Below are 25,481 nucleotides of genomic sequence, written 5' to 3'. Positions count from 1 at the left end.
ATGGATTATATGTTTCATATATATATATATATATATATATATATATATATATATATATATATATATATATATATAATATTATGTGTCTGTTTCAGTGCCCAACACTGTGACGATCCGCTAAAAGGTGGCTTGAGAGACTGCTGCTATAGATATTTCATCTTATCTGAGGGGTCAGAAGACCTGAATGCGTACCCAACAGTCATCAGAGTGCTAAGAGGTCATGTGTTTCTTTAAGGTGTATTGAATGGAATTGATTGTTTTTGTTATTCTGGTTGTATTTTCTTTTGCTTTTTGCTGCTGTCATTGTCTTTTTTTGTGATTGTGTTTAGTGTGTGTGTGTGTGTGTGTGTGTGTGTGTGTGTGTGTGTGTGTGTGTGTGTGTGTGTGTGTGTGTAGGTAATTTGGCTTGACCAAACTGTGGTTTGCTTCTTCTCCAGGTGTCTGGGAGTTCTAGTGTGAGGGACAAGTTCCTCCCTACTTGGTGGTGGTTTCCTTTGGTTTGCAGTGTTCGATAGGCGGGGTTGTGGTGTCGTATGAGTGCACGTGTGTTTGCTGTGGATAGGAGATCATTAGAGTAAGTTCCCCAGCCCTAGACTCTGAGCATTCTTGTGTGGTAGATTATGTATGTTTTAATGTGATTTTAATAGTTTTTAATAAACTGTTGTTATTAAACCTCTGTCTCATGTCCTGACTCAGCTGTAGTCAAACCTGGGTTATAAAGGGTTATCCCTGGTAACTGAGCCCCCGGGGTGGCATAGTTGGTTTCTATTAGTAACATTCTTAAAACTAGTTCTTACATTTCATTGGGAATCTTTTATCTGCTCTAAATTTCCCAATTTTTGGGAACAAGTTGGATGTCCTGGCACCACATTCTGGCGTAGCCGGCAGGATACAGCTGTTGTTTAACAGACAGAGACATTGATAAATATTACTTTTTTGTTGTTGTATTTTTCTTGCATTGTGGTGACTGTTGGTGTCAGTGTTGGGGGTAACGCGTTACAAGTAACGTGCGTTATGTAATAATATTACTTTTCTGGAGTAACGAGTGAAGTAGCGCGTTACTTTATACATTTACACATTAATATCATATAATATAGTTCCTTTTTAAAAATAAGTAATGTGAGTTACTTTTCAGTTAAATTATTTTGCATAAAAAAAATTAATACTGAACATAGTCACGTAGAATCGTGCACTCATACGTGCGAGCCACGGAAGAGAAGCTGGTCAGAAGCGGAGATGGCAAACTATGCAGGTCTGCACATCTCCCTTATTCTTAAAAACTGGTATCAGCACACTCCTTCTCCATTCCTCAGACGTCCTCTCACCTTTAAAAATTTTGTTGAACAACCTGGCTAAAAACTCCACTGCCATCTTTCCTAAACATCTCCATGCTTTTACTGTTATGTCATCTGTTCCAACCAACTTCACACTCTTCATCCTCTTATTCGCAGCTTTTAATTCCTCCTTACTATTCCTTTACACTTCTTGCTTCACCATCTTCACATCATCCACCCTTCACTCTCTCTCATTTTCCTTATTCCTCAAATACTCCCTCCATCTTCTCAACACACTCTTCTCACTAGTCAACACATTTCCATCTGAATCCTTTATTGCTCTAACTTGCTGCACATCCTTTCCAGCATGGTCCCTCTGCCTGGCCAATTGGTACAAATCCTTTTCTCCTTCAACTCCTTATATGCCTTTTCCTTAACTTTTGCCACATCCCTCTTTACCTACTGCCACATATCTTTGAACTCCTGACTACTTTTGTCATCTCTCTGCCAATCCCAATTCTTTTGCCAACCTCATTCTCCTTATGCTTTCCTGTACCTCCTCATTCCACCACCATGTCTCTTTGTCTTCCTTTCTATTTCCAGATGTCCAGAGGTGGCAAAAGTACACACATCCTTTACTTAAGTAGAAGTAGAGATACTCATGTTTTAAAATACTCGGGTAAAAGCTGAAGTACTGATTATTCCTTTTTACTTAAGTGAAAGTAAAGAAGTCTTGGCTCTGACATGTACTTAAGTAAAAAGTAGTTATTACTGCTACCTGTTTTAGCTGTTAACTGTACCTCACATCATATTAATATTAGATAGATAGATAGATAGATAGATAGATAGATAGATAGATAGATAGATAGATAGATAGATAGATAGATAGATAGATAGATAGATAGATAGATAGATCTATCTATCAATCGTGCAAATAGTGCAGATAAATATGTATCATATGTACAGCATGTGATATTTATGTAAGCATATGTACAGTGATTAAATATAAAGGCTATAACAGTGCAGGGATGTGTGGACATCATTAAGAGCCTTTGCTATGTTTCCACACGGACAGCTAATGAGGTGATACCGGAGAAAGTGCACCTCTTCAAGTCAAGTTAAGCTTTTATATATTTATAATCATAGACATTTTACAGATTTAAATGATGTATTGTTTTTATCTGTACGAACAATAAAGACAGTAATTTAAGTTCGTGTCACCATTATGAGGGAAAAACCCACAAAACGCCACCCAGAGGGTAAATTGTGTAAAACATGGCGGATTTGGTGTTTGATTTGAGATTTGGCACAGAAATAAAACAAAAGTTTACTAATTTAAAATATTTTTCGGTGGAGTTTATTTATTTATTTTATATCTAAGTAAAGAAGGGACTTCGTGAATTAGTGTATGTTTTGCTGGAGGTTTTAATTTCGCCTCTTTTATATTTAGTTATTTATTTATGTATTTAAATTTTTTTTTTTTTATAGTAGAAACAGAAATGCGCGCTGAATTGATAGCGCGTTAATAACATTTAGTGCCCTTTAAAATAATTAGAATTTTGACAGCCAAATATATATATACATATTAATACAAAACTAATTAAAAATGTTGTTACCGAATAAATGTATCCAGGCTGAAGATCCACATATAGAACACAAGCAGAGAAAAGATGATGATGATCATGAATGTGTCTGTTCTCAGTCATGTTTACATCACTGACTCCCTCTGTCTTATCCACATTAACCCCAAACTTCTTACTGCCTTCTGCCTGCTGAATCTTATCTTCGTAAAGAGTGAGAGTCAGGACTTTATACACCAGCGGATTGAAAAAGACGCGCAGTAAAAGTAAATCGGTTGTTCGGCTGAAATCGGCGCGCAGTGAAATTTTTATATTTCACCAAATCAATGGATTAAAACTAAAGTAACGAGCCGGTTTTGAAAATGTAAGAAGTAAAAAGTACAGATATTTGTGTAAAAATTTAATGAGTAAAAGTAAAAAGTTGTCTGAAAAATAAATAGTGGAGTAAAGTACTGATACCAAAAAAAGTATTTGTACTCCATTACTTCCCACCTCTGCAGATGTCACACCAAGTACCTTCCTAGCTGTCTCCCTTATCACTTCTGCAATAGTTGCCCAATCATCCAGCACCTCTTCACCACCACTGACCCCCTGTCTGACCTCTTCCCTGAACATTACACTACAGTCTTCATCCTTCAGTTTACACCATCTTATTCTTTTTTCAGTCCTCACACTCCTCCCCTTCTTCTTTACCTTTAAAGCCATCCTACAGACCACAATCCGATGCTGTCTAGCTACACTGTCACCTGCCCACACCTTACAGTCTCTAATCTCCTTCAGGTTGCATCTCCTAAATAGAACATCACAGTCCACCTGTGTGCAACTTTCTTCACTCTTATAAGTCACACTATGCTTCTCCTTCTTCTTACAAATATGTATTTACCACTGCCATTTCCACTCTTTTAGCAAAATCTACCACCATCTGCCCTTCCACATTCCTCTCCCTAAGATACCCCATACCTACCCATCACCTTCTCATCACCTCAGTTCCCTTCACCAACATGGTCATTGAAGTCTGCCCCAATCACCAATCGTTCTTTCCTAGGTACACCTTCTACCACTTTATCTATCTCACTCCAGAATTTCTTCTTCTCCATCTTACAACCCACTTGTGGAGCATAGGCATTGATGATATTTATCATCACCCCTTCAAACAGGCTGACAATCCCTGTGGCGGTCGTTGATAACTCGGGCCTCGTCCAATCTGGCCTGATTCATGATCCACATATTTAATTTGGCACATGTTTTACGCCGAATGCCTTACCTAACACAAACCTCCCCATTTACCTGGGCTTGGAATCGGCACTAAGAGTGCACTGGCATGTGCAACCCTAATGGATGGGTTGTCATTTACAACCAGACTAATGTGTAAAAATAGCTTTTGTACAAAGAAACTAGTGAGGACATCAACAAAAACTGCACATTTAAAGTAAATCAATAATGACATTTTATAAGACTATTAATTTTTTTTAATGCATAATCATCAAGATTTCCATATATGCCATTGGTTTCTTGTCTGTTTTATTATGTTGTTTATCTTTTTTCATATTGTTATTATGTGATTTTAAGCATCTACCTAAAAAGAACAAAAAAAAACTATTATTATATTTAGGAAGTGATGTCACAAAAAGTTATACCTCACATAGGATAGTTTGAATGTGAAATTACACAACTGCAATTTAAACTGATTAAAATGATATATCTAGCACTTTATATTACTGTAAACCAGAAACAGGAAGAGTAAATATTATGTAAAGGATTCATAGCTTTTATTTATTGAATTTTCTGACACTTATTTTCTGGCTTCTTATGGCCAATTGCAGCATTTACAGGCATCAACATAGACCAGGCCTGGTTGGCATTTGTGCAAGTAGGTGTTTCCTTTGAAGCACTGGAAATAGCTGCTGGCATCAGTAGGGTTTGGGTACAGACCATCAGGTTTTCCAACACAAAACTTGGCAATAGGGTCTGGGGTTGTGGTTGGGGGATGAGTTGTGGTTGGCTTGGGAGTGAAACCTATAGAAGATAACAGTTTAAAAATGGCAAAGAACTGTTTCAACTTATTTGATTTTTTCCCCTGACTTCTAGTCAAAATATCTAATTAAACAAATAACACTGATTTACCCAGAGAATTGCGAAGGTGGTTAACAAGAGGGTAGTCTCCCTCTGAGCAGAAATGTCCTCCAAAGTCATCTAGATCCAGGGTCCATACTGATGCACCACCTAGGTTCATGGATGTGAGCCACTGAGCCTAAAAAAAGGTTTAAAAAAAACATTAAATATAACACAAGTGCATATGTAGTTGTGAAAATTGTATTGTTAAAACAGTGTGTCTTTTTTTTTTACCTTTATAGCAAAGCTTTCTTTGTTGTCATAGCCCACCCAAGATGTTCCATGAGTGGCATATGGAACGATCTGTTCATTGATCCATTCTACTTTGGTTGCTGATGCAAAAGTACAGATCTAATGGATCAAAAAGCGCCATCAACATTATTTATAGAATTTCCTCATTATTCTTAGAGATTTACTATAAAACCAGTGTTAGGCTTAAATAAGAACCTATATTCACTCACCTCATAATAGGACCAGTAGCCAGCATCATGTGTGTAAGGGCCAGCATCAGCTGGGCCATTTGTCGGTGCACCAAGGCCTGTTGAAGTGGTGGTAAGGCGGAAAGTGCGTCCATATGTGGGGAAACCCAGCATCAGCTTTTCAGGTCGAGCCCCTTTGCTCATCCAGTAAGACACAGTTGCATTCTGAACAAAGTAAGAATACAATTTAGACCAAAACAAGAAGACATTTTAACTGTTTTTATTTACCTTGAAAAAGACTTGATCTTACAATATTGTGTTGTTCATGGTTTCCTTTATCTAGAGAACTCTTGAAAAGAGGACTGTTGTGACCAGTAACCTTCTCCCATGCCCCATGGTAGTCATAAGTCATGATGCTGACAAAGTCTACTTCACTGTAACAATATAAAAATATAATGACCAACCTTTTAAACTAACCAACCTATGTTTTTCTAAGCCACTGAAGATGTCACAGGTATTTCTGGAGTACCTTGTAATTTCAGGGACTTGATAAGCTGCATCAATGGTCGGCTTAAGAGCTCCTACTTTGACTGAAAGTAGAAGCTGTGTCTTCCTTGTGTCTATAGCTTCCTGTTTTATGGCTTGCCTCAACTCCTGCAAAATACAAGGTTTAACAGTACAAATGGCATGAATTCACTTGCAATGACATGAAAATTACAAATTATTCAGCTCCATATACAGTCTGCTTACCTTGATTAGTGCAGTAAACCTCTCCTTGTCATTAGCAGTACTGCCATTTTGTCCTGGGAACTCCCAGGCCAGATCTAGGCCATCAAAATCATGAGTCCGGAGAAAAAGCAAAGCAGAACGGATGAAGGTCCTACGATTGTCTGGAGTGGCCACCATGTTAATATACCTGTGCAAGAGCATGTGATCTATGTTTATTTATTACAAATTATTGTAAATGATTGCTTAATTTGTCTAAGCATAATAAGGGGTCTCTTCTGCATACATAACTCACATATGCTCACGATTAACTAGTTTTACTATGTTTGCCAGAAGAAAGATATTATGCCATCCCTCACACCTGGGAGCACAGTCCAGACATGGTTAGATATTGCAGCTTGGTGGTGCTAGGGTTTAAACCTCAGACCTTCTGATTAGTAACCCATACCCTTAACCATTAACAAGTTTAATAACCCATGCTAGGCCATTGTTTATAAAAGCTTCATGTTTATAACATGTTTGGTTTTAGAATTATTGTATGGATTAGAAACTGTAAGTGCTGTCTACTTGTAATTTCATTAGGGGTACCTACGGGCTAATGCCATTGTATAAGCCTCCAACTGACAGCAGTGTCTTCAAAGAAGGGTTTCTGTAAGAAAAAGAAAGGGATTGCACAGAAACAGAACACATATCAATTTTAATACATTTATTGTGTGTATGTATGTCATTATGTTGGTACATCATTTTTGCATAGTATCTGATTTACTGAAGTTAGGAGTAGCTTATTACTAAAATAAACATGACTACTACAGTTTTTACTTCCACTTACACATTTTTCAGGCTGTTCAGTTTCTTGTACATTTCCACGTCATTCCACTCAATAGAACTAAGCTGATTGTCATGGCTGATGGTTGCCAGTGCATAGATGACATGTGTGCAGAGGAAGGGATCAACATTGTCAGGAGTGAAACGACTATTGCTAGGTCTGTACTGGGACCAGTTACTGAAGTAACACACCAGCTTTGTAGAATAAGCTGTTGGGAGGAACAGTTTGATTAAAGACAACATTCAACAAAATGTCTAAGAAATCTTTTTTACAAAATAGCAGGCAAATTTAATGGGCTAAATTGCATATGGATAAAGCTGATTTGATTTCCTTATTCATTAATTTAATGTCTAGCCCCTGTCTGGCCTTTATGTTTTAATATTTAATTAAATTTACTCTAATACAAATAAAGCAAATAAAGCAAAAAGGTAAAGTGCAATTATTGAAATATTTTCTACCCTGTTATTTATACCTTTAATGTATAATAATGAAATTAAAAGCAATAATTACTTATTTACTTATTAATTCATGCCTTATAGCAATCTATTAAATTTTTGTAAAAACCTGAAAAAATCTAAAAGAACTTTAGCTTTACTATATCATACAAACAACAAAATCCTGTTTAAAAATGTAATTCACATAGGTGTTTTATAAAAATAAAACAGAGCACACATCAATAAATGACTTTGTGTCTACAGCAACCTTAGACATATGCATCTCTAACTGACTAAGTCAAAATTATTTACCCTTTTTTTTTTTTTTTTTTTTTTTTTTTTTTAGAAAACTTTACTCCGATCTAGTTAGTGTGGCAAATGATTTACCATTCTTCTCTGACTTTCATGCCACCTTATATTAGGGTGTGCTCCATGCATTAGACATGAATATATAAACTGGGGTGTTATACATTGAATGTGACATGATATTTTGCTATTTTTGTGCTGCTTGAATCCACACAGATGAATCACAGATTCATTGTTTACACACGTCTTTGACCATGTCTCAATTAATAAATATAGATCTGCACAAATCTTTAAATGATTTAAGAATCTTTTAATTCTGCACAACTTTGATGAATAAAGTGTTAGTTTTGACCTAGGCACCAGTACCAGAACTTTACCTTAACTTCATTGAACAATTAAAAATAAAAACAGAGAAAATTACCAAGCTGAAGAGAAAGCAGGAGTCCTAGTCCTGTGTAAAAATGTTAACAAATTAGTAAAATATGCTGACAGAATCACGTCAAAATTTGTGAAATATTTTTAGATGTCATTTTCTACCTGCTATAAGAGTGAATTTGGACATGGTGGTGCTGAATCAACTCAGTTAATTGAGATTTGAAATCCACCTAGAGATATGATTAGTGAGTAATCAGTGTATATATAATAATACAATTGTCTAACAAAACATTTGTAGGAGTAAAATTATAAAGATAAAAACAATATTCAACTAGTTTTTCTTAGTATTGAATTGCAGTTTAGTAAAAAAAAATATGCCTGCTAGAAGTTTACCCTCACATGATATATATGTTTAACCAACAATAGATATTTATTGAATTTCTGATTACAGCCGTTTACCCTAACAAATACACGTTTGTTTGTACACAACTAATGCAAAATATTTACACCTTTTCTACATCCAAAATATGCAGCCCATTAATGCTTGTCATTAATATATTTACCTGTCACAAGAGAATCCTCTGAAGTCAGTTGAACATGTTCAAGCTCATTTATACTTAGGTTTTATTAATAAGTACCAAAGTGCAGGTGATAAGTGTTTAAAAGTCTAATCAGCAAGAAGGAAATAGACTGATAATTTATTGATTTATGATACATTGCTTTACCACAGTTTACGGTAAGCCTTTTTGAACAATTTCTGACTGAACATTTTATTATTTGCATAAATAATGTAGTTTAGGATATTAATAGTCACATTAAACATTAGCGAATTAGTGCAAATATATAATTACTGCAAATTCTGCAAATATGAAGTGGTCACCACTCTACCCTCTTTGCTGTAAGATCATTTAGGTACATAGGGTCCAGTAACCAGGAACTCATTTTCAAAGGCAGCAATTGAGCTCCAAATAGTGGGTTTGGTGTATTGCATTTACGCCCATTGTTGTAATTCGAAAGCTGCAATGAGTTAGAGAGAGCAAAAGAGAGAGAGAGAGAGAGAGAGAGAGAGAGAGAGAGAGAGAGAGAGAGAGAGAGAGAAAGGAGACATGAATGCACAAACAGGCAATTTAAAAGACATGTTCAATGTATTAGACATGTGGAACATTTACAATCCCTTACTACTATAATACTACTACTACTAATAATACTACTACTATTACTTCTTCCTTCGGCTTTTCCCATTAGAGGTCGCCACAGCGAATCATCCTTCTCCATACCCCCTGTCCTGTACATCTGCCTCTCCTCCTTCAGCCAACAGTAGCCCAATTTCCACCTGTACCCTGTTGGCTAACGATACATGCGGTGGTTGTTGGTAACCCGGGCCTCGACCAATCTGGTATGAAATTCGGATTCCTGATCCGCATATTTTATTTGGCACATGTTTTATGCTGGATGCCCTTTCTAACACAACCCTCCCTATTTATCCGGGCTTGGGACCGGCACTAAGAGTGCACTGGCTTGTGCAACCCCAATGGCTGGGTAACTACTAAATTATAATAATAATAATAATAATAATAATAATAATAATAATAATAATAATAATAATAATAATAATAATAATTATAAGAATAATAATAATAATAACATTACAAACTAAGGAAAATAGTTTTTCATTAACTATTAAATCACAATATAAGGAACACTAAATTAAATAATGTTCTATAACAACACTTTAAGTACTTTATTTCTCTTAAACCACATTTGCCAAAATATTTTAATTAATAAAAATTAATAAAAAGTCATTTTTGAGCAGCTTATAGTTACATTATTGTGCAACATAAAAATTTCTTCTTATCACTTACATAACTGCAACTATAAACAGCCGCTCCTTAACCTGTCTCTTTTGAAGTTAATGACACCCTTAAAAATACCCACAGACTGTCACGTAAAAAAAAAAATACAAAGCTCCCTGTTACAAGAGTTTTCAATGAATCAGATGAACAAACCATATAATTTTTTTTATTGTATATTTCATACTCTGTTTACTATTATGCTTGGGTTGTGTGGAGCAGCCAGAAAGTAGATCCATGTGCATTTAATGGGATGACACTTTTTTTTTTTTTATATTTTAAAGAGCCATTTTTAAAAGCTTGTGATTTGCTTTGTAGTAGACACTACTATCAGACCTACTTTTATATAAAATTATTTAACAATAATTGTCAAACTGATAACAGAATAAAGCAAGGCTTGTAGCCCTTGAATGCATAAAAAAATTAATTATATGTATGTTGCTTTGGACCAGGCCATCTGCCAAATGCCATGTAACCAGAAATAGATCCTTCCACAGCTACTGTACTGTACTGGGGTTACCATGTAGTACTTTAACTCTATTTATGTACTGGGAGAAAGAGCTCTTTGTAAATGTACTTTTAGTACTTTAGTAAAAGACTTGATTGATTGAGGTTCCCTGGTGGTCTAGTGGTTAGGATGCGGCGCTCTCACCAGTGTGGCCCGGGTTCGATCCCCGGTCAGGGAACCAACCCCCAGCCACTTTCTGTGACGGTCCCAAATCCGGATAAATTGGGGAGGGTTGCGTTAGGAAGGGCATCCAGCATAAAAACATGTGCCAAATCAAACATGCGAAGGATCTGCTGTGGCGACCCCTAACGGGAGAAGCCGAAAGAAAGTTTAGCAAGAGACTTGATTGAGTATAGGATGTGGTGAAATACCAGACAATGCTTGCATTAAATACAATCAGAGAGTGTTTATTGAAGAATATTTACAAGCTCCATTTGATGAAATGCTCATTCAATTCACATTGAACAGGGTCAACCAGACAATTACAATATATGGTAGTTTAAGTAGATAACCCAATCTAACCTCAGGTGACATTAAATGTAGAAAGTGACTCCTTTTATCAAACTGTAACCAATTTTATTTTGTAATGGATTTTATGTTATGTAGATACAGTGATCTGAATTCAGACAAGGAAAAAACCCTATGTGAAACACCATGGCAATAAGAAATAAATTAAATGAAGGCATAGTGCACATTTGATTGAAATGTATGGTTTTATACATTCAAACAAAGATTATATTTTGTCTAAGCTCTGATCATTTTAATGCTTGGTCCCTGTTTTCTCACAAATGATGTAGCTCTGATGAATAGAAAGGAAGTATATTTAAAAACAAGCAATAATAATTTTGCAGCATTAGGTAATGAGCCATTATTCGGAAAGAAGAATATTAATATAAATACAACAATACTTGAAAATAGAAATAACAAAATGCAGTGAGTGGTATGAAGAATGCGTCCCTGTGTGTGATGAAAGTCCTAGATTGCTACCAAATTTCTGACAATGCTCTTCTTTAGTGCATCTATTAATTTGTGGTTAGTATTCATAAAAAAAAAGGGAACGATTTAGCAAATGTGTGTTTACGGAATATGACTAGATAATAGTAGTAGTGGTAAACCTGACACAGGACATGAATATAGTACCACTTTACAAAATTGTTCACTGTGTGTGTGTGTGTGTGTGTGTGTGTGTGTGTGTGTGTGTGTGTGTGTGTGTGTGTGTGTGTGTGTGTCCTGACTGGACTGACCATTGAATAAAAAAACTTTAAAACATAACCAGAAACAGGGTTGGATTGTAAATTGATGATGTGTGATTGTAACTATACCTCATGTCCTTGTTAAATGTGGTAATATAGAAAAATTAAAAAGCAGAATTTTTTTCCTTGTTATGTTTTAAGACTTTTAAAGAAATGTGAAGTACTGTCTCTATGATCAAACACTTGGATAATACAAAACCTGGTAAATCTAGTAACATTATACTGGGTGTAGTCCTGATCCTGATATTGGTAAATAGCAAAAAAATAAAAAACAAGATTATGTATCTTACATCATAACTAGGCCATGCATGTACAAATCTATAGTGCACATACATCAGAGGGAAAATACTGCCATAAATATTAGCACAGTAAGATGATTAACCATAGTGCACTCTAACCCAATGCATTGTACAACATCTGCCTGGACTTTTTTACTGGATTAATCGCAAACAATTCATTTCTAGTTAGTGATTATTCTTTTACATAACACTTGATAAAAAAAAATAAATAAATGATAGTAATGGCTTTGATAAGGAAATTACCCTGATACATAATGATAACCTCACAAGCCAGACCGCCTGCATTATCAGTGTCTAGGGCAACCATTCTCCTAAATCAGCCACAAAAAGCGCACACAGACAGACAGACAGACAAACAGACAGACTGACAGACAGACAGACACACACACACACACACACACACACACACACACACACACACACACACACACACACACACACACACACACACACACACTCACACATTCGGGTACACATAGTAGAAATATGGTGATTGTGTTGAGTGTCAATTGGCTCTACAATATTTCAGACGTTGACACAGACACTACAATTGTTTTTTTAGCAAAATAAAAAGTTTGGTTTCATTCTACTCCTCATATTGAGTCCTCATTCTTCATGCTGCCACACACTGGCAACAACCTATAAAAAAGAGCTTTCTTTCAACATACTGATTCACACAGAATACTATGACGAACATATGGCAACATTGGACCTCATTTATCAAGCTATCAAGTTCTTTATAGGAACATTTAAACAATACATTTGGAATTTATAAAAATCCAAAAACTTTTCATATCCTGATCATGATCCTGAAGAAAACTAAGCTAACATTTATTGATTGGCTTTAAATAATTGAAAGAAAAATCCATTGAGTTATGCAGTCAAGCTGAAATAACATCACACAAATGTAATGAATTTGAAACTCGTTCTTTCATATAAAAGGCATCAATTTAAGAAAAAAATTATAAATCCATAAATTATCACATAAAACCAGGCAGTTTACTGTAATAAATTAACAAAAGAAAAAGCAAAAACTCTATTTATACTGTCTTTTGATCTGTTTTCCATGGCAGCTTTTAACATTACACATTCTAATCTATTACCTTTAATGCTATTTAGTACTTTATTAGAGAAAGGCCCAATAGGTGACTGGTCTGGTATGTCTTGTAATGTGATGTGCTGTATAATCCCAATTTAATGTGGTTTGACTTCAAAAAGTATTTATACACAGACTTACTGGAAAATTGATAAATGAGACCCATTGTTTGTACAGCATCAAGTATATTGATATTAACCTGTTACAATCTGTGTTCCTGTGTATATTGATGATGTAAGCCCAGTACCAACAGTCACAGATTAATTCAATGTAATCGAAAATGTACTGATTTCCCCCCACAAGGCAAAGTTTACAACACAAGTTGTTTTTGGTAAAAATTATTTTTTTTTATACAAAAGAGTAAAACAAATGTTGTATTTTTTTCATATTTAGTATTAAAATCCCAGGCACTCCCCCTCCCCCCAACCTCCCTAATTTTAAATCCCACTGCCAAAAGATGCACCCCACCTGGGGGGTAGCCAGCCAATATCTGTGGGCTATTACTAGGAAAAGACCTTTGCACTGGCTGATCACAGCACAGATAAGCCAGTCACAATGAGAACCACAGCATGCCAGAGCAAAAATAATGTGCTGAAGGATCCCACACTGTTTTTCTGAACCATCATCCCAGTTCCTGTAGAACAAACAAAACACATAATCAGGTCTTCTCATCTTTCATTTAAACAAATGTTCTGCTGACTGTTTAGCATACCCATTCTGGTATTCTGTTAATAATAGGCAACGTACTGACCTGAGTCTCGAGACACTATGATCTCGTGAGCTTCTCCATCACCTCCCTCTCCCCAAGATCGGATTTCCAAGACCACATAGCCATTATCTTTGGGAAGTGGAAGGTTGATTGATGTCTTGCCTTTGTCTAACACTTTTAAAGCTGACTGCCCTTCATGCTTGTACAGGACCTATAAAAACAAGAGAAATTTAAATAGGTACCTGTACCTTTAATTATTTTGTTATTTAACTATTAACTACATATGTTATAAATAGCAATAAGAGTTTTCAGCAAAGTCAAAGCAGACATGGTTATGTATACACCCCTCATAGTTATTACCCATTGTATATAAGCCCCTAAATTAATAATTGTTTTACACAAGCAATACTACAATGACCTGAAAGGTAATCATTAGTAGCACAATGTAGAAAACAATGTCGAAAACTATCTAAAAAATGTACATAATTCCAGGAATTAATAATGCTCACAACAACACTAAAATAATAATAAAAATAATAATAAGAAGAAGAAGTAGAGGAAGAGGAAAACAAAGAATAATAATAATAATAATAACCAACAATAACAACAACAACAACAATAATAATAATAATAATAATAATAATAATAATAATAATTAACTTTTAGTATTTACATTTTCAGTTCTATATAATGTTGTCTTGAATAATCTTTTCCCTGTTTTAAAGGCCATCTGCACTCATTATGACACAAGAACAGCTGGTTTAAATGGAATCTTGTTTAATTAAGGATGTTATAGTCCGGAAACTACTGAAGTTAATTTAACTGAGACATTTGTTTGGCATTAATTAACTTTACTACATTAAGGTTTAATTGTTTCATTATTGAAAACGAGTCAATAATGTACATATCCCTGTGCGCCACTTACTTTGTATCCCAGCACTGCAGACTCATTGTCCATAGACTTAACATGATCCCACCTCACTGTTACCCATGAACCATCCGTCTTCCAGGAAACATTCCCTGGTGGGCGGTTAGGGGCTAAAAAATAAAAGACATATATACACACACACACACACACACACACACACACACACACACACACAATGTATATATTTATTATTAGATCTTAAGTGATTGAACAGTTACATTTGTGGCATTTGGCAGACATTTTACATTTGTGGCATTTGGCAGACTAAAATCAGTTCAGTTCTCTGCTTAGTCACTCTGGATAAGGGCTGAATAGAGCGAGCAGGTGATGGTTAAGGTGGTGCGTGGATTTGAACCCAGGACCTTCTGACCCAAGTCCTGACCCCCTTAACCACTGAGCTACCACCTGCCCAGAATCTTAAACTTCACTTGTAATTTATTTTGTGTACTATTTTGTGGCATTTTAAATGAACAGCAGCAGAATATTTATTTTCTATTACTATATTAGTTTTAACTCGAGTAGATTAGACAACACAAATGTTGTTTGTCCATTTTACTGGGTTGTCAAAATGATATATAAACATTGTGATTTTTTTATGGTGCACTTTAATTAAATATTGCAGTTATTGTAATATCTTTATATAACATTTTTTTAAATAGCAATGACAAATTCAAAACAAAACAAAATGTTAAACTGAACATTTTAGCTTTTTATAAGCTGTTTTTCGTTTATGTTATAGACAGTGCAGACTAGATACCTTTAATAACACTATTTATCCTTGAGCTGGTTACAAGCATATGGGCATAGACAAATATCGATGCTTTATGGTAATGTATGTTTATTATTAGTGAAACCAAACTCAACATTAAAACATTGATAAAAAATATTTTGTCTTCATGCTCTAAGTAATTATGGTGGATTTTGTTGCTTGATTTCAGACTTAGTGCATCAGTAAAACAAATGTTTATTGATTAAAAGTAATTTTTCACGTAAGTATATTTATTTATTTATTTATTTATTTCTATATCTGAGTAAAGAAAGGGCGTCGTAAATAAATGTGTGTTTAGATTCACACAGAGGTTTTCCAAGATGGGTTTCCCTCGGAACAGGCCTCGCAGGGGTTGATCATAGAAGTTGAGTCGTCGTGCTGTGCGTCAGACGCATAAGTGCTGCAGCATTGCTTTAGAGGTTGCAGAAGCAGAAGGTCCACTTGTCAGTGCTTAGACCATACACCACACCCTGCAACAAGTTGGTTTGCATAGTCGTGATTCCACAAGGAAGCCTCTTCTGAGGCTGGCTCACAAGAAAGCCCACAAACAGTTTGCTGAAGATAAACTGTCCAAGAGCATGAATTACTAACCCCATGTCCTGAGGTCTGATGAGACTAAGATCAGCTTGTTTGGCTCAGATGGTGTCCAGCATGTGTGGCGATACCCTGGTGAGGAATACCAAGACAATTGTGTCTTGACTACGGTCAAGCATGGTGGTGATAGCATCATGGTCTGGGGCTTCATGAGTGCTGCTGGTACTGTGGAGCTACAGTTCATTGAGGAAAACATGAATTATAACATGTACTGTGACAAAGCAGAAAATGATGCCCTCTCTTCAGAAAGTGGGCCGAACTGAAACGACCCCAAACACACCGCCAAGATGAGGACTGCCTTGCTAAGGAAGCTGAAGGTGAAACTGATAGAGTGGCTAAGTATGTCTCCAGACCCGATCCCTGTTTAGCACCTGTGGGGCATCCTCAAGAGGAATTTGGAGGACCACCATGTGTCTAACATCCATCAGCTCTGTGATGTCATTATAGAAGAGTGGAAGAGGATCCCAGTAACAACCTGTGCAGCTTTGGTGAATTCAATGCCCAGGAGCGTTAAGGCAGTGCTGGATAACAATGGTGCTCACACAAAATATTGACTATATATATATATATATATATATACTGCATATGTCAGTAATTTCTGTTCTTACGGGGTTTCTTGGTGATGACAGTGGTGCGTGGAGAGGGTGGCCCAGTGCCAGCACTGTTATAAGCCAGAACAGTGACGTGATAAAGTGTGTTGGGTCTTAATCCAGTCACCCGCGCTGTATTCTCCAGGCCAGCTGTTCGCACACGGTCTGCTGCAGCTTCCCTCTCATGCTGCCTCCAGTACCGAATCTACAAACCAATGATACACCAGGAATTAAAAGCTCAGTCAACAGTTATGAAACACAGGAACATGTCTGTAGTTTTCAGGTTTTACAACACTATGTTTTTCTTTGTTACAATTTATGCTTTTTAATTTTTTTTTAAAGATGTGGTCCCATTGTGCTTATTCTGTCCACCAAATTTTATAAATAAAGTTTTTGTCAGGGAGCCTCTCACTTAGCCTCGCCCTGCTCTAATCGCCTGCACCTATTCCATTACCTTTAGCCTTTAAAGGGTCCCGTTTCCACCTCATTCGGGGTAGGATCTACTACGTTGCATACAGTGATCTACCCGACTCCTTACCGCCAGTATCCCCCATTGGTCCATGCTCCTGGTACCGCTTCTAAGTAAGCACACTAGACGGGTTTGACTACCTCGGCTCATAGAGGCAATCATCGCAGACTCTCTCCGTGTTACGGTTTATTCCCGCATTATGGATTATACCTGCATTCCGGATTATACCCGAATTACGGATTATACCCTCGTTACGGATTGTACCCGCATTACGGTTCGTGCTTCTCCTCGACTCTTGTATATGTTCAAACGCTAATAAAGACATGATTGATTTACTTCTGCTTCCTCCGCGTGGTCCTGATTGTGACAGTTTTCTATGTCGTACCTCTTCATTTGCATTTTTTTCCACAGCTAAAATCTCCTTCTTACTTGATTCATAAGAGACCAATATCAACCATTTAACTTTTTTAGATTTTGCATTAACTTAACCAGAAACACATTATTAGCTTAGTGTTCATTAAAACGTAATACCTACCACAGCACATATAAATCATTTACAGTATTTTTAGACTTTGAACTAGTCTTTATCGAAGACAGGGTTATGCAGGTTTTAACTTCCTTTTAAATCAACACAGTAAAATAGTTATATATATATATATATATATATATATATATATATATATATATATATATATATATATATATATATATATATATATATATATACCTCATAGCCACGCAGTACTCCATTGCTGCTTAAGTGTTGGATGGGTTCCCAAGAGACTTGGATTTCAAAAGCTGTTAATGCTGAAGCATTGCTTTTGCGGGGTGACAATGTGGGCTCTAAGGGAGAGAAAAGTCTTCAGTTCAATGACCTTAAATTACTTTGATAAGACACTTTTGTTAAGCATTACACCCTTCTAGATTTATTAAGTGATTTTGGCATGAATTTGCAATGTAAATTATAATGATGTATGAAAAAGTTTTGGAAAATGATTCAGTGTAGCAAAATGTTCTTCTAAAAATGTTTTACATCTCTATTCCTGTCTTAAATGTAACTCATGTCTTACCTTCTTCAGCTGAGTGCACAATGGCTATCTGACTGAAAGGTCCTTCGCCTTTTCTGTTGTAGGCTTTGATTTTAACCTCAAAGGGGCAGTATGGCGTGAGACTCTGGTTACTGTAGACGTAACGTGAAGACTCCACATTAGGAACACGCACCACCATCCATGTGGGTGCCTCAAAATTCTTAAATGCCAAAATGTAGCCAAAGCCATCACCATTTTGATATTCCCTTGCCATGGGCTGTATGTCAAAATGAAGGGAAAAAAAATAATACAGTTGCTGTATGCAAATAAATGCTGTGATTTAGTGCTAAAATTATATATGCATGCAACATAATAAATCCAACTCATAAATTAAATATTTAACAACATTGTCCACTCACTGTCCATGTGATGATGAGCTCACTGCGGTCTCCTCCTCCTCCACCCACACCACTAGGTGCCACTGTTGGTGCTGTAACACAAAAACAAACAAAAAACACCTACTGTAAGAGTCATGCACTGCTCACAAGTAAGGGATGTATTTTCTATTGGCCTCAGGCCATCTATTTTGATTGTACATTGGTTCAGTTCCTTAATTTATTATTAAATATCCAATATATCTTACACTTGTCTAAATAGAAATATAAATAATATATGGACAAATATGTGTTTCAATTTGGAAAGTTTTTCTGACCTGCCTGTTTGGTGCGAATGGTTTGTGAAGGCATGCTGGGTTCCCCACTTCCCAGAATGTTGCTGGCAATGACCTGGAACTGGTAGTCCATCCAGGGTCGTAAATCAATCACTCGTGCAGATTCAGCATTGCCCTCAATATTAGCAGGTTCTTATGAATAATATATGAGAAAAAGCCATCTTGTTACTATTAATGTAATGCCAAAGAGCAAATTAAAACACAGTAATCTAGGACCAACAGTAAGTGGACGTAAATATTCTGGTCTTTTTTTTTTTTTGTGCAGGCACAATTTTAACTTATTAGGCCATGATGCTGATCTGATTAAGAGTAAGACATATTTATTTTTGGTTTTGTTCCTGTCTAATTATTTCATTTTTATATGGCTGGAGATAAAAGCTCTCGCACTGAAATGAGTGGCACAATATGTCTGTTATATTTAAACCTGTTAGAGCAAACATAATGTTACACTGGACAGGGTGAAGCAAAGGCACTTCTAGGTCTTAAAATCTATATTTCTGGATTTACACTATTTATTTTACTCTACTTTGGCTACTTTACAATAATTGATTAGATTAGTCCCTGATGCACAAGAACAAACATCTCAGTTTTAATGGTCTCAATTGCATAGTAGTCATTAAACAAAGTACATCCTATAAAACAATTTCTGCCTGATGTAATTTGAGTACACACATAAAATTGCAACATATAATATATTTGCAAATATAGAAATGTATGTTATTCCCAAAAAGAACAAAGAGTGCACATTAAATGCCTTACAATGCCTTGTCTCTTTTCATTTTGTTCACTAAAATTAAACTGAAAACCAAATAAATTGCAGGTCAGTTTCACTTACTTAAAACCCAAAATAATTACAAGTGGTTTATTTTACCTGTCCTCATTCTCCTCCAGTCATGTGAGTGCTCAGAGCGGCCCATGATGACATATTTCCCAATTGGGCTGTGGTTGTCATAGCCACGACTCCACCGTAGCTCTAGTGATGTCTCATTCACATTCTTAACCACCAAACCTCCAGGGGGCCCTGGAGGGCCTGGAGTAAAACAGAGACAGCAAGAGAGGAGTGTACTGTTAGAATTTTATCCAACATATATTCACAGGGTGTGTAAAAGAGATATACAATTTTCTGAGAGCTTCAAATTCATGGTGTTTTTATGGTGTGCTTTATGGTGTTTTCTTCAACAGAAGCATAAGCTATTATTTATATAATTTTGGTTTACTGATAGCATTTACCCTCTACTAGAGTAAACAATATAAACAGTACTACAGTAACAACATATAATAAAATGGTATGGTAAAAAAGATTCAAAGAACAACCACACACACACACACACACACACACACACACACACACACACACACACACACACACACACACACACACACACACACACACACACACACACACAAAACTCACCCCTAACGACCAGTCTGGCAGAAGCCACTGCACTGTCTACAACTGTCTGTGCTGAACACATGTAGGTGCCTGCTTGGCTTAACTGAGTGTTCACAATGACCAGATCACCGATGGTTTCTTTCTGCAGAGCATGATGAGCAAGGGAAACACAGTTTGGCTTTTAGATTGGCTTTTAGGATTATTATTGTATTCTCTTATTTGGTTAATTTAAGTATGTCACACTAAGAATACTGATCACAACCAAATAAAATTGGCAGAGCAGAAAAGGCTTAGATGAAAACCAATTTCACTTTGAAGCCTATCCCATTAAAAGACATTTTGAAAGCTGCTGGGATGTGTAAATACTAAAGCAAATTCTGCTCATCTCATAATAAACCTCATCATAACCTCTGTGCAACAAGGTTTTGCTTAAATTCATAACAATTTGTGTGCAAAAGACAGAATCACATCATTACTGAGAAAATGACAGCATGTTTGCAGCCTGCACTTTCATTAAAGCATAAATTAGAGCGAAGAAAATGCTGAATTGGATTACATATCCCTCATAATAGTGAGCACATTAATAAAGCAATTACCCCATCTATACGATGGTAGTGTCCGTTTGGTTGCTCTAGGTCTAATAGTATCCCATTGAGGGACCAGGTGAAGGTGAGGTCCATGGTTGGATCATGTGATGCATGACACTGTAGGGTGACATTATCGCCTTGGTTGATGTCAGCATTGGAAGGTGCCAGTGTAATTTTGGTTGCATCTGTTTGTAAAGGGATAAAACATGATGAGTTCTGCAAAGGCAATTATGAAACTGTTAATTTGAAATCTATTTCACAAATCAGAGATTGATCTCTTTTATTAGCAATATTATGTGGAATTAGATACAAGCCATGTTATTTGCTTAGGGATCTTGCTGATAAGGGGTGTGTGTAAAAAATGACGTACATAATCTTGGTTCTATGTTACATTCTTAATTATAAATTATTGACTTAATTTACTAGAAGCTACAATCTTTAGGAAAACTAGACCAACCATTTTAAGGTTGCATATTAGATTAGTTTTTTTCTGTGATTATTACACTTTTTTTTATTTCAATTATTAATTTAACTAAAATACTACTTAATCAAACTTAATTAGGTTTAAATCATTTATGTTAAGCATATTAAGACATGCAGGTTAATGAAAGTAAAGTACCTCTGACTGATAGATGGCCAGTGCTGTTGGCTTTGCCCAAGTAATTCTCAGCAAAGCAAGTGTATTTTCCTTCATCGGCACGGCTGATGTTATAGATCCACAAAACCCCATCAGGCATGACTGTAACCCTGCAGGCAGTTACATCATGTTACTCCTCTGTTCTTTTACCCACATGACTTGGAGCTTAAGCTTTATAACCTGTTAGCTGCAATAATTTTTCCCAGTTTTCATATTATTTCACATTTTTTTGGCCTTTCTTGAAAAACAAAAATGCTGCCAAATGATGTGATGAAATCAAATGTAATTCTGCATTTCGTTTATGTACTTTCTTAAAATGGTGTTTGTGTCACCCCTTTATGCTTGAAAGACAAATGAGATTATGGCAAGTTACCTGCTGCTGTTGGTGAGGAGTTCAGTACCACGGCTCCAGAAAAGCGTGGGTTTAGGAGCAGCACGTGGTTTACACTCCATCTTCACCTGGCCTCCACGAGCAGCAGGGACCAGCTTTTTCACCGGGTTAAGCCTAAAATCTGGAGCCTGGACTGAGAACCAGGACAAATGAACGGAACAGAACGAAAGGGGGAAGAAGGAGAGTAGAGAAGAGTAGGGTAGAGTAGAGTAGACGAGAGTAGAGAAGAGTAGGGTAGAGTAGAGTAGACGAGAGGAGAGGAGTGGAGAGGAGAGGACAGGAGTGGAGATGGGAGTAAAAGGAGAGGAATCACACAGTATGAGAAAAGGGACAAACGAACCACAAAAATAGAACCACATATACAGCTACGACCAGGGAAGTGGTATGACTGGATGGGTAAAAATGGATTTGTAATAGATACAGCAAGGGATCAAAAAATACAAGCAGATTAATGTTTATCACATTCTTTAAAATTGTGAGATGACATTCAATTGTGCGAGTTTAGAGTGCTAAACTAGCAAACCAGGTTTTTTTTAAGTCCATGTTTTTCCATCTGTGGGTTGGACGTTTTACATGTCAACATAAATGACACCGGATGCATTCAATCCTAATAGCAAACATAAATGCAAACAATAAATACAACGCTAAAGTAAAATAAAAATTTTAAGAATTATGCAATGGTGTATCAGTATATAAAAGATATCTATGTTAGCTATATTGAATTTTTATTTTGGTGAATGCATCTGAAATTATTAATTATATTTACATAAGCTTAATACTGATTCATTTTATAAAAAAAGATGCAATATTTAGCAATGCCATAATTGTACAGTTTATGAAAGAGTTTGGAAAGTTTTGAGGTTTGGAAGAGGATTAATTCTTTATTGACCACTGTACTAGTTTATAAGTAGCTTTTATCACAAAAACCTGTCAACCCTGATCTTCTGCTCACCTTGAACTCTAAGTTCTGCATTATAGTAGATGGTGCCATGTTTGTTCTCAGCCACACACTGGTACATCCCAGAATCCTCTAGTGCCAAGTTGCTGATTTTTAAGTGGCCGCTGTTCACCTCCACACGATCCTGCACACAAATCAAGTCAATTTTGTTTTGACAACATGCTCAATAGTTCACAACAGAACACTAAAATCCATTCATTCAATTTCCCCCGCTTATCCGTAATTCGGGTCGCGGGGGCAGCAGTCTAAGCAGGCCCCCGCCTTCGACTGCTGCCCAATCCTCACAGCACCGTCCCTTACGGTCCCTCCTGCAGGTGGTGAGCCCACGGGAAGGCGGCCCCACGTCACTCCGACATTTCCCTCGTAAGGGACCCCCGGAGCATAGAGGGTTAAGGGCCTTGATCAAGGGCCCAAGAGTGGCAGGCTGGCGATACCGGGGCTCGAACCCCAGACCTTCCGATCGGCAACCCAGCGCCTTAACCGCTGGAGCCACTACTCCCCCTACATCAAAATCCATACTATTAAAATTTTAGGGAGATGTGTAACCGATAGAAGTTTCAGTTTGCACCACACAGTATCAGCTATCTAATGCCAAATCTTAGTGTTTCCCAGGCATGATATTTGATCTAAATATATAATTTTGACTGCTTCAGTATCAGTGTAAGCTTTAGTACCCAGAGGCCAGAGGCTTTTTCTAGTGATAACACACAATATGAGGTCTCAAACTGAGATTTATACTGAAAGTACATTACCTAAATTAACACAATAATAAATAAACATTTTAATTGTCACTAACCTGGGTGCTAAGTAGTAGTCCATTACGAAGCCAACGAATTAATGGTCTTGGTTTTCCTGCAGCCACGCAGGCCCAGTGTAGCTCTGAGCTGATTTCCACCTCTGAATCGCTCATCACCTGGAGCCACTCTGGTTGTGCTACACATACAGACATACATAAAATTTATATAACAACAATATAACAACTTTCTTGTCTGTCTTACTAACACATTAACATGCTACTCAGTAACTAATGTAGAGGGAGGTAAAAAGTAGTAGAACATCAATTACTATTCTTAACAGATAAGAACTATTGTTATCAAGAATAATAACTATCAGTACTTTCTTCAGTTGTTCATTTAGACTAAAAACTACTCCTTAAGTGTTTTATTATGTATGCATTGCTAGCAACAACATTGCCTAAAAATATCACAATTAGGTTTTGAATATTATATTATTTTACCTTGAACAGAGATACGACCCTGGTATGTATCCCGTCCCTCTGAGCTGTAAGCCTCACATTCATACATGCCCTCATCATCAAAGCTTAGATCTGGAATGGCCAGGATAGGGCTATCTGCACTTGCTCCAACCTTGGAGGGTAAAACTCCATCCACCTTTCTCCAGCGCAGCTTAGGTGTAGGACTTATAGGGAGGTAGAAAAAGGCAGAAAAAGAGGAATTATGACACGGTTTAAAATTTGGTATATAAGCAAATTGTTTAGAGAATACACAGCAATAATAAATTAGTCAGGGATTACTTGTATGTTGATCAAGGCTACTTACTTTCCATAGGCAAAGCATTCCAGTTGTGTGGTGTGACCTGCTAAGCCATACGTCTCAGAGGGGAAACGCACACGGATGTTTGGGGCTGACTTCTTTGGGATAGCTGGAAGAAAAAATTATTTTATGAATGCATGAATGAATGAATTAAAAGGTAAATTCCAAAAAGCTAATTGCATAGATCATTAGTGGACAAAAATAAAGTAATTGACAAGTCATGATCTATAGCCAAATACCAGAACTACTAATACTACTACTTACTACTTGCTTACTACTAGCCTGAAAAAAGAACTATGCTATTTTTGTACATGTTACAGTAAACTCAGAAATAAAATGATGGAACAACTAGCATGCAATGTACTTAGAAATGTTTCAAAAATAAATTGTATTTTCACCTTTAACACAGTTAAAGTCTGGATAGAATATAATCTAATATCACTACAGACACTTTTTCTGTTGAAGCAGAGAAGTAGTGCTGACCGTCAGACTGCACTGTGAGCTGAATGGCTTTGCTGAACGTGCTCTTAATGGTGATGTCCATGTTAATGGTGGTGAGGCAGAAGTAGTTGCCTGAGTCATTGGTTCTAGCGTTAGCCAGGTACAAGTTGCCTGTCACCTGTGATACAAACCACCTTCCCCCATCTGGCTGGACAAAGCTAGGAAAGTCATTGAGGATCCAACGATAAGAGAGAGCTAAAAAAAAAAAAGACAGATGAGATTTTTCTTCACCTTGTGGAAATGGCTTAATTCTTATTTTGTGTCTGCAACATACCTGGGTAGTGAGCCGGAGGGTGGCAAGCCAGAAAAGTCCCGACTCCCTCATAAACAGTCTGAGGACTACGGTTTTCTGAGGGAAAATCGTGGAGATCTAGAAGAGACAGAAAACAAGTCTGATCCAGCATTCGATTACCAGCTTCTTGCCTCATCAAGTGCAAGACTATAGACTTAATGTTGCAGTAATATTTTTGCATGATCTGGAAGCTTATATAGTACTAATAAAATTTTTATTTAAACTGAATAAATAGTAGTTATTACTATTTTACTCAAGTAAAATGTTTTCAGATGTGTCCAGTATATGTTCTAT

At 36.5% G+C, this 25,481-nt stretch overlaps 2 protein-coding genes across 4 annotated transcripts in view; both read right to left on the bottom strand.

Moving 5' to 3' along the window:
- Positions 1-4,601: 4,601 nt before the first annotated feature.
- chia.1 (chitinase, acidic.1) lies at positions 4,602-8,902 on the bottom strand. Its single transcript, XM_083534231.1, has 12 exons — positions 8,616-8,902; positions 8,215-8,282; positions 8,099-8,128; positions 6,941-7,145; positions 6,704-6,760; positions 6,136-6,301; positions 5,915-6,039; positions 5,696-5,819; positions 5,428-5,610; positions 5,201-5,317; positions 4,979-5,105; positions 4,602-4,870 (listed from the first exon to the last, which is right to left on the bottom strand). Exons 2-12 carry the CDS (start codon positions 8,237-8,239, stop codon positions 4,662-4,664), a joined length of 1,368 nt encoding a protein of 455 aa, XP_083390357.1. The 5' UTR covers positions 8,240-8,282; positions 8,616-8,902; the 3' UTR covers positions 4,602-4,661.
- A 1,901-nt stretch (positions 8,903-10,803) lies between these two features.
- cntn2 (contactin 2) overlaps positions 10,804-25,481 on the bottom strand; it is a 41,274-nt gene continuing 26,596 nt past the window's right edge. For 2 of the 3 annotated variants that reach the window (XM_083534075.1, XM_083534076.1), the window contains exons 5-23: positions 25,170-25,265; positions 24,878-25,090; positions 24,401-24,503; positions 24,079-24,260; positions 23,638-23,774; positions 22,836-22,965; positions 21,866-22,016; positions 21,475-21,602; positions 20,865-21,040; positions 20,290-20,410; positions 19,747-19,905; positions 18,858-19,007; positions 18,565-18,635; positions 18,188-18,422; positions 17,845-17,960; positions 16,667-16,853; positions 14,693-14,805; positions 13,810-13,978; positions 10,804-13,692 (exon numbers count right to left, since the gene is read on the bottom strand). In XM_083534075.1, the coding sequence (XP_083390201.1) occupies positions 13,589-13,692; positions 13,810-13,978; positions 14,693-14,805; positions 16,667-16,853; positions 17,845-17,960; positions 18,188-18,422; positions 18,565-18,635; positions 18,858-19,007; positions 19,747-19,905; positions 20,290-20,410; positions 20,865-21,040; positions 21,475-21,602; positions 21,866-22,016; positions 22,836-22,965; positions 23,638-23,774; positions 24,079-24,260; positions 24,401-24,503; positions 24,878-25,090; positions 25,170-25,265 (2,741 nt within the window). In that variant the 3' untranslated portion in view covers positions 10,804-13,588. The remainder of the gene's footprint in view (positions 13,693-13,809; positions 13,979-14,692; positions 14,806-16,666; positions 16,854-17,844; positions 17,961-18,187; positions 18,423-18,564; positions 18,636-18,857; positions 19,008-19,746; positions 19,906-20,289; positions 20,411-20,864; positions 21,041-21,474; positions 21,603-21,865; positions 22,017-22,835; positions 22,966-23,637; positions 23,775-24,078; positions 24,261-24,400; positions 24,504-24,877; positions 25,091-25,169; positions 25,266-25,481) is intronic. The other variant, XR_014532237.1, reaches the window with a different exon arrangement.

Source organism: Silurus aristotelis (assembly GCF_946808225.1).
Source record: "Silurus aristotelis genome assembly, chromosome: 28".
In the NCBI taxonomy this organism is placed as follows: domain Eukaryota; kingdom Metazoa; phylum Chordata; class Actinopteri; order Siluriformes; family Siluridae; genus Silurus; species Silurus aristotelis.
Note: the sequence above shows the minus strand (reverse complement) of the source record. Positions and strands in the feature narration are given on the sequence as shown.

Bases quoted from the DNA above. Each gene is read 5' to 3' on its own strand.
- chia.1 (XM_083534231.1), bottom strand. From the start codon at position 8,239: ATGTCCAAATTCACTCTTATAGCAG. The intron at 5,611-5,695 runs GTAAGATCAAGT...TACTTTGTTCAG, and splicing joins ACCATGAACAACACAATATT to AATGCAACTGTGTCTTACTG. The intron at 5,106-5,200 runs GTAAAAAAAAAA...ACCTTTTTTTAG, and splicing joins AAGAAAGCTTTGCTATAAAG to GCTCAGTGGCTCACATCCAT.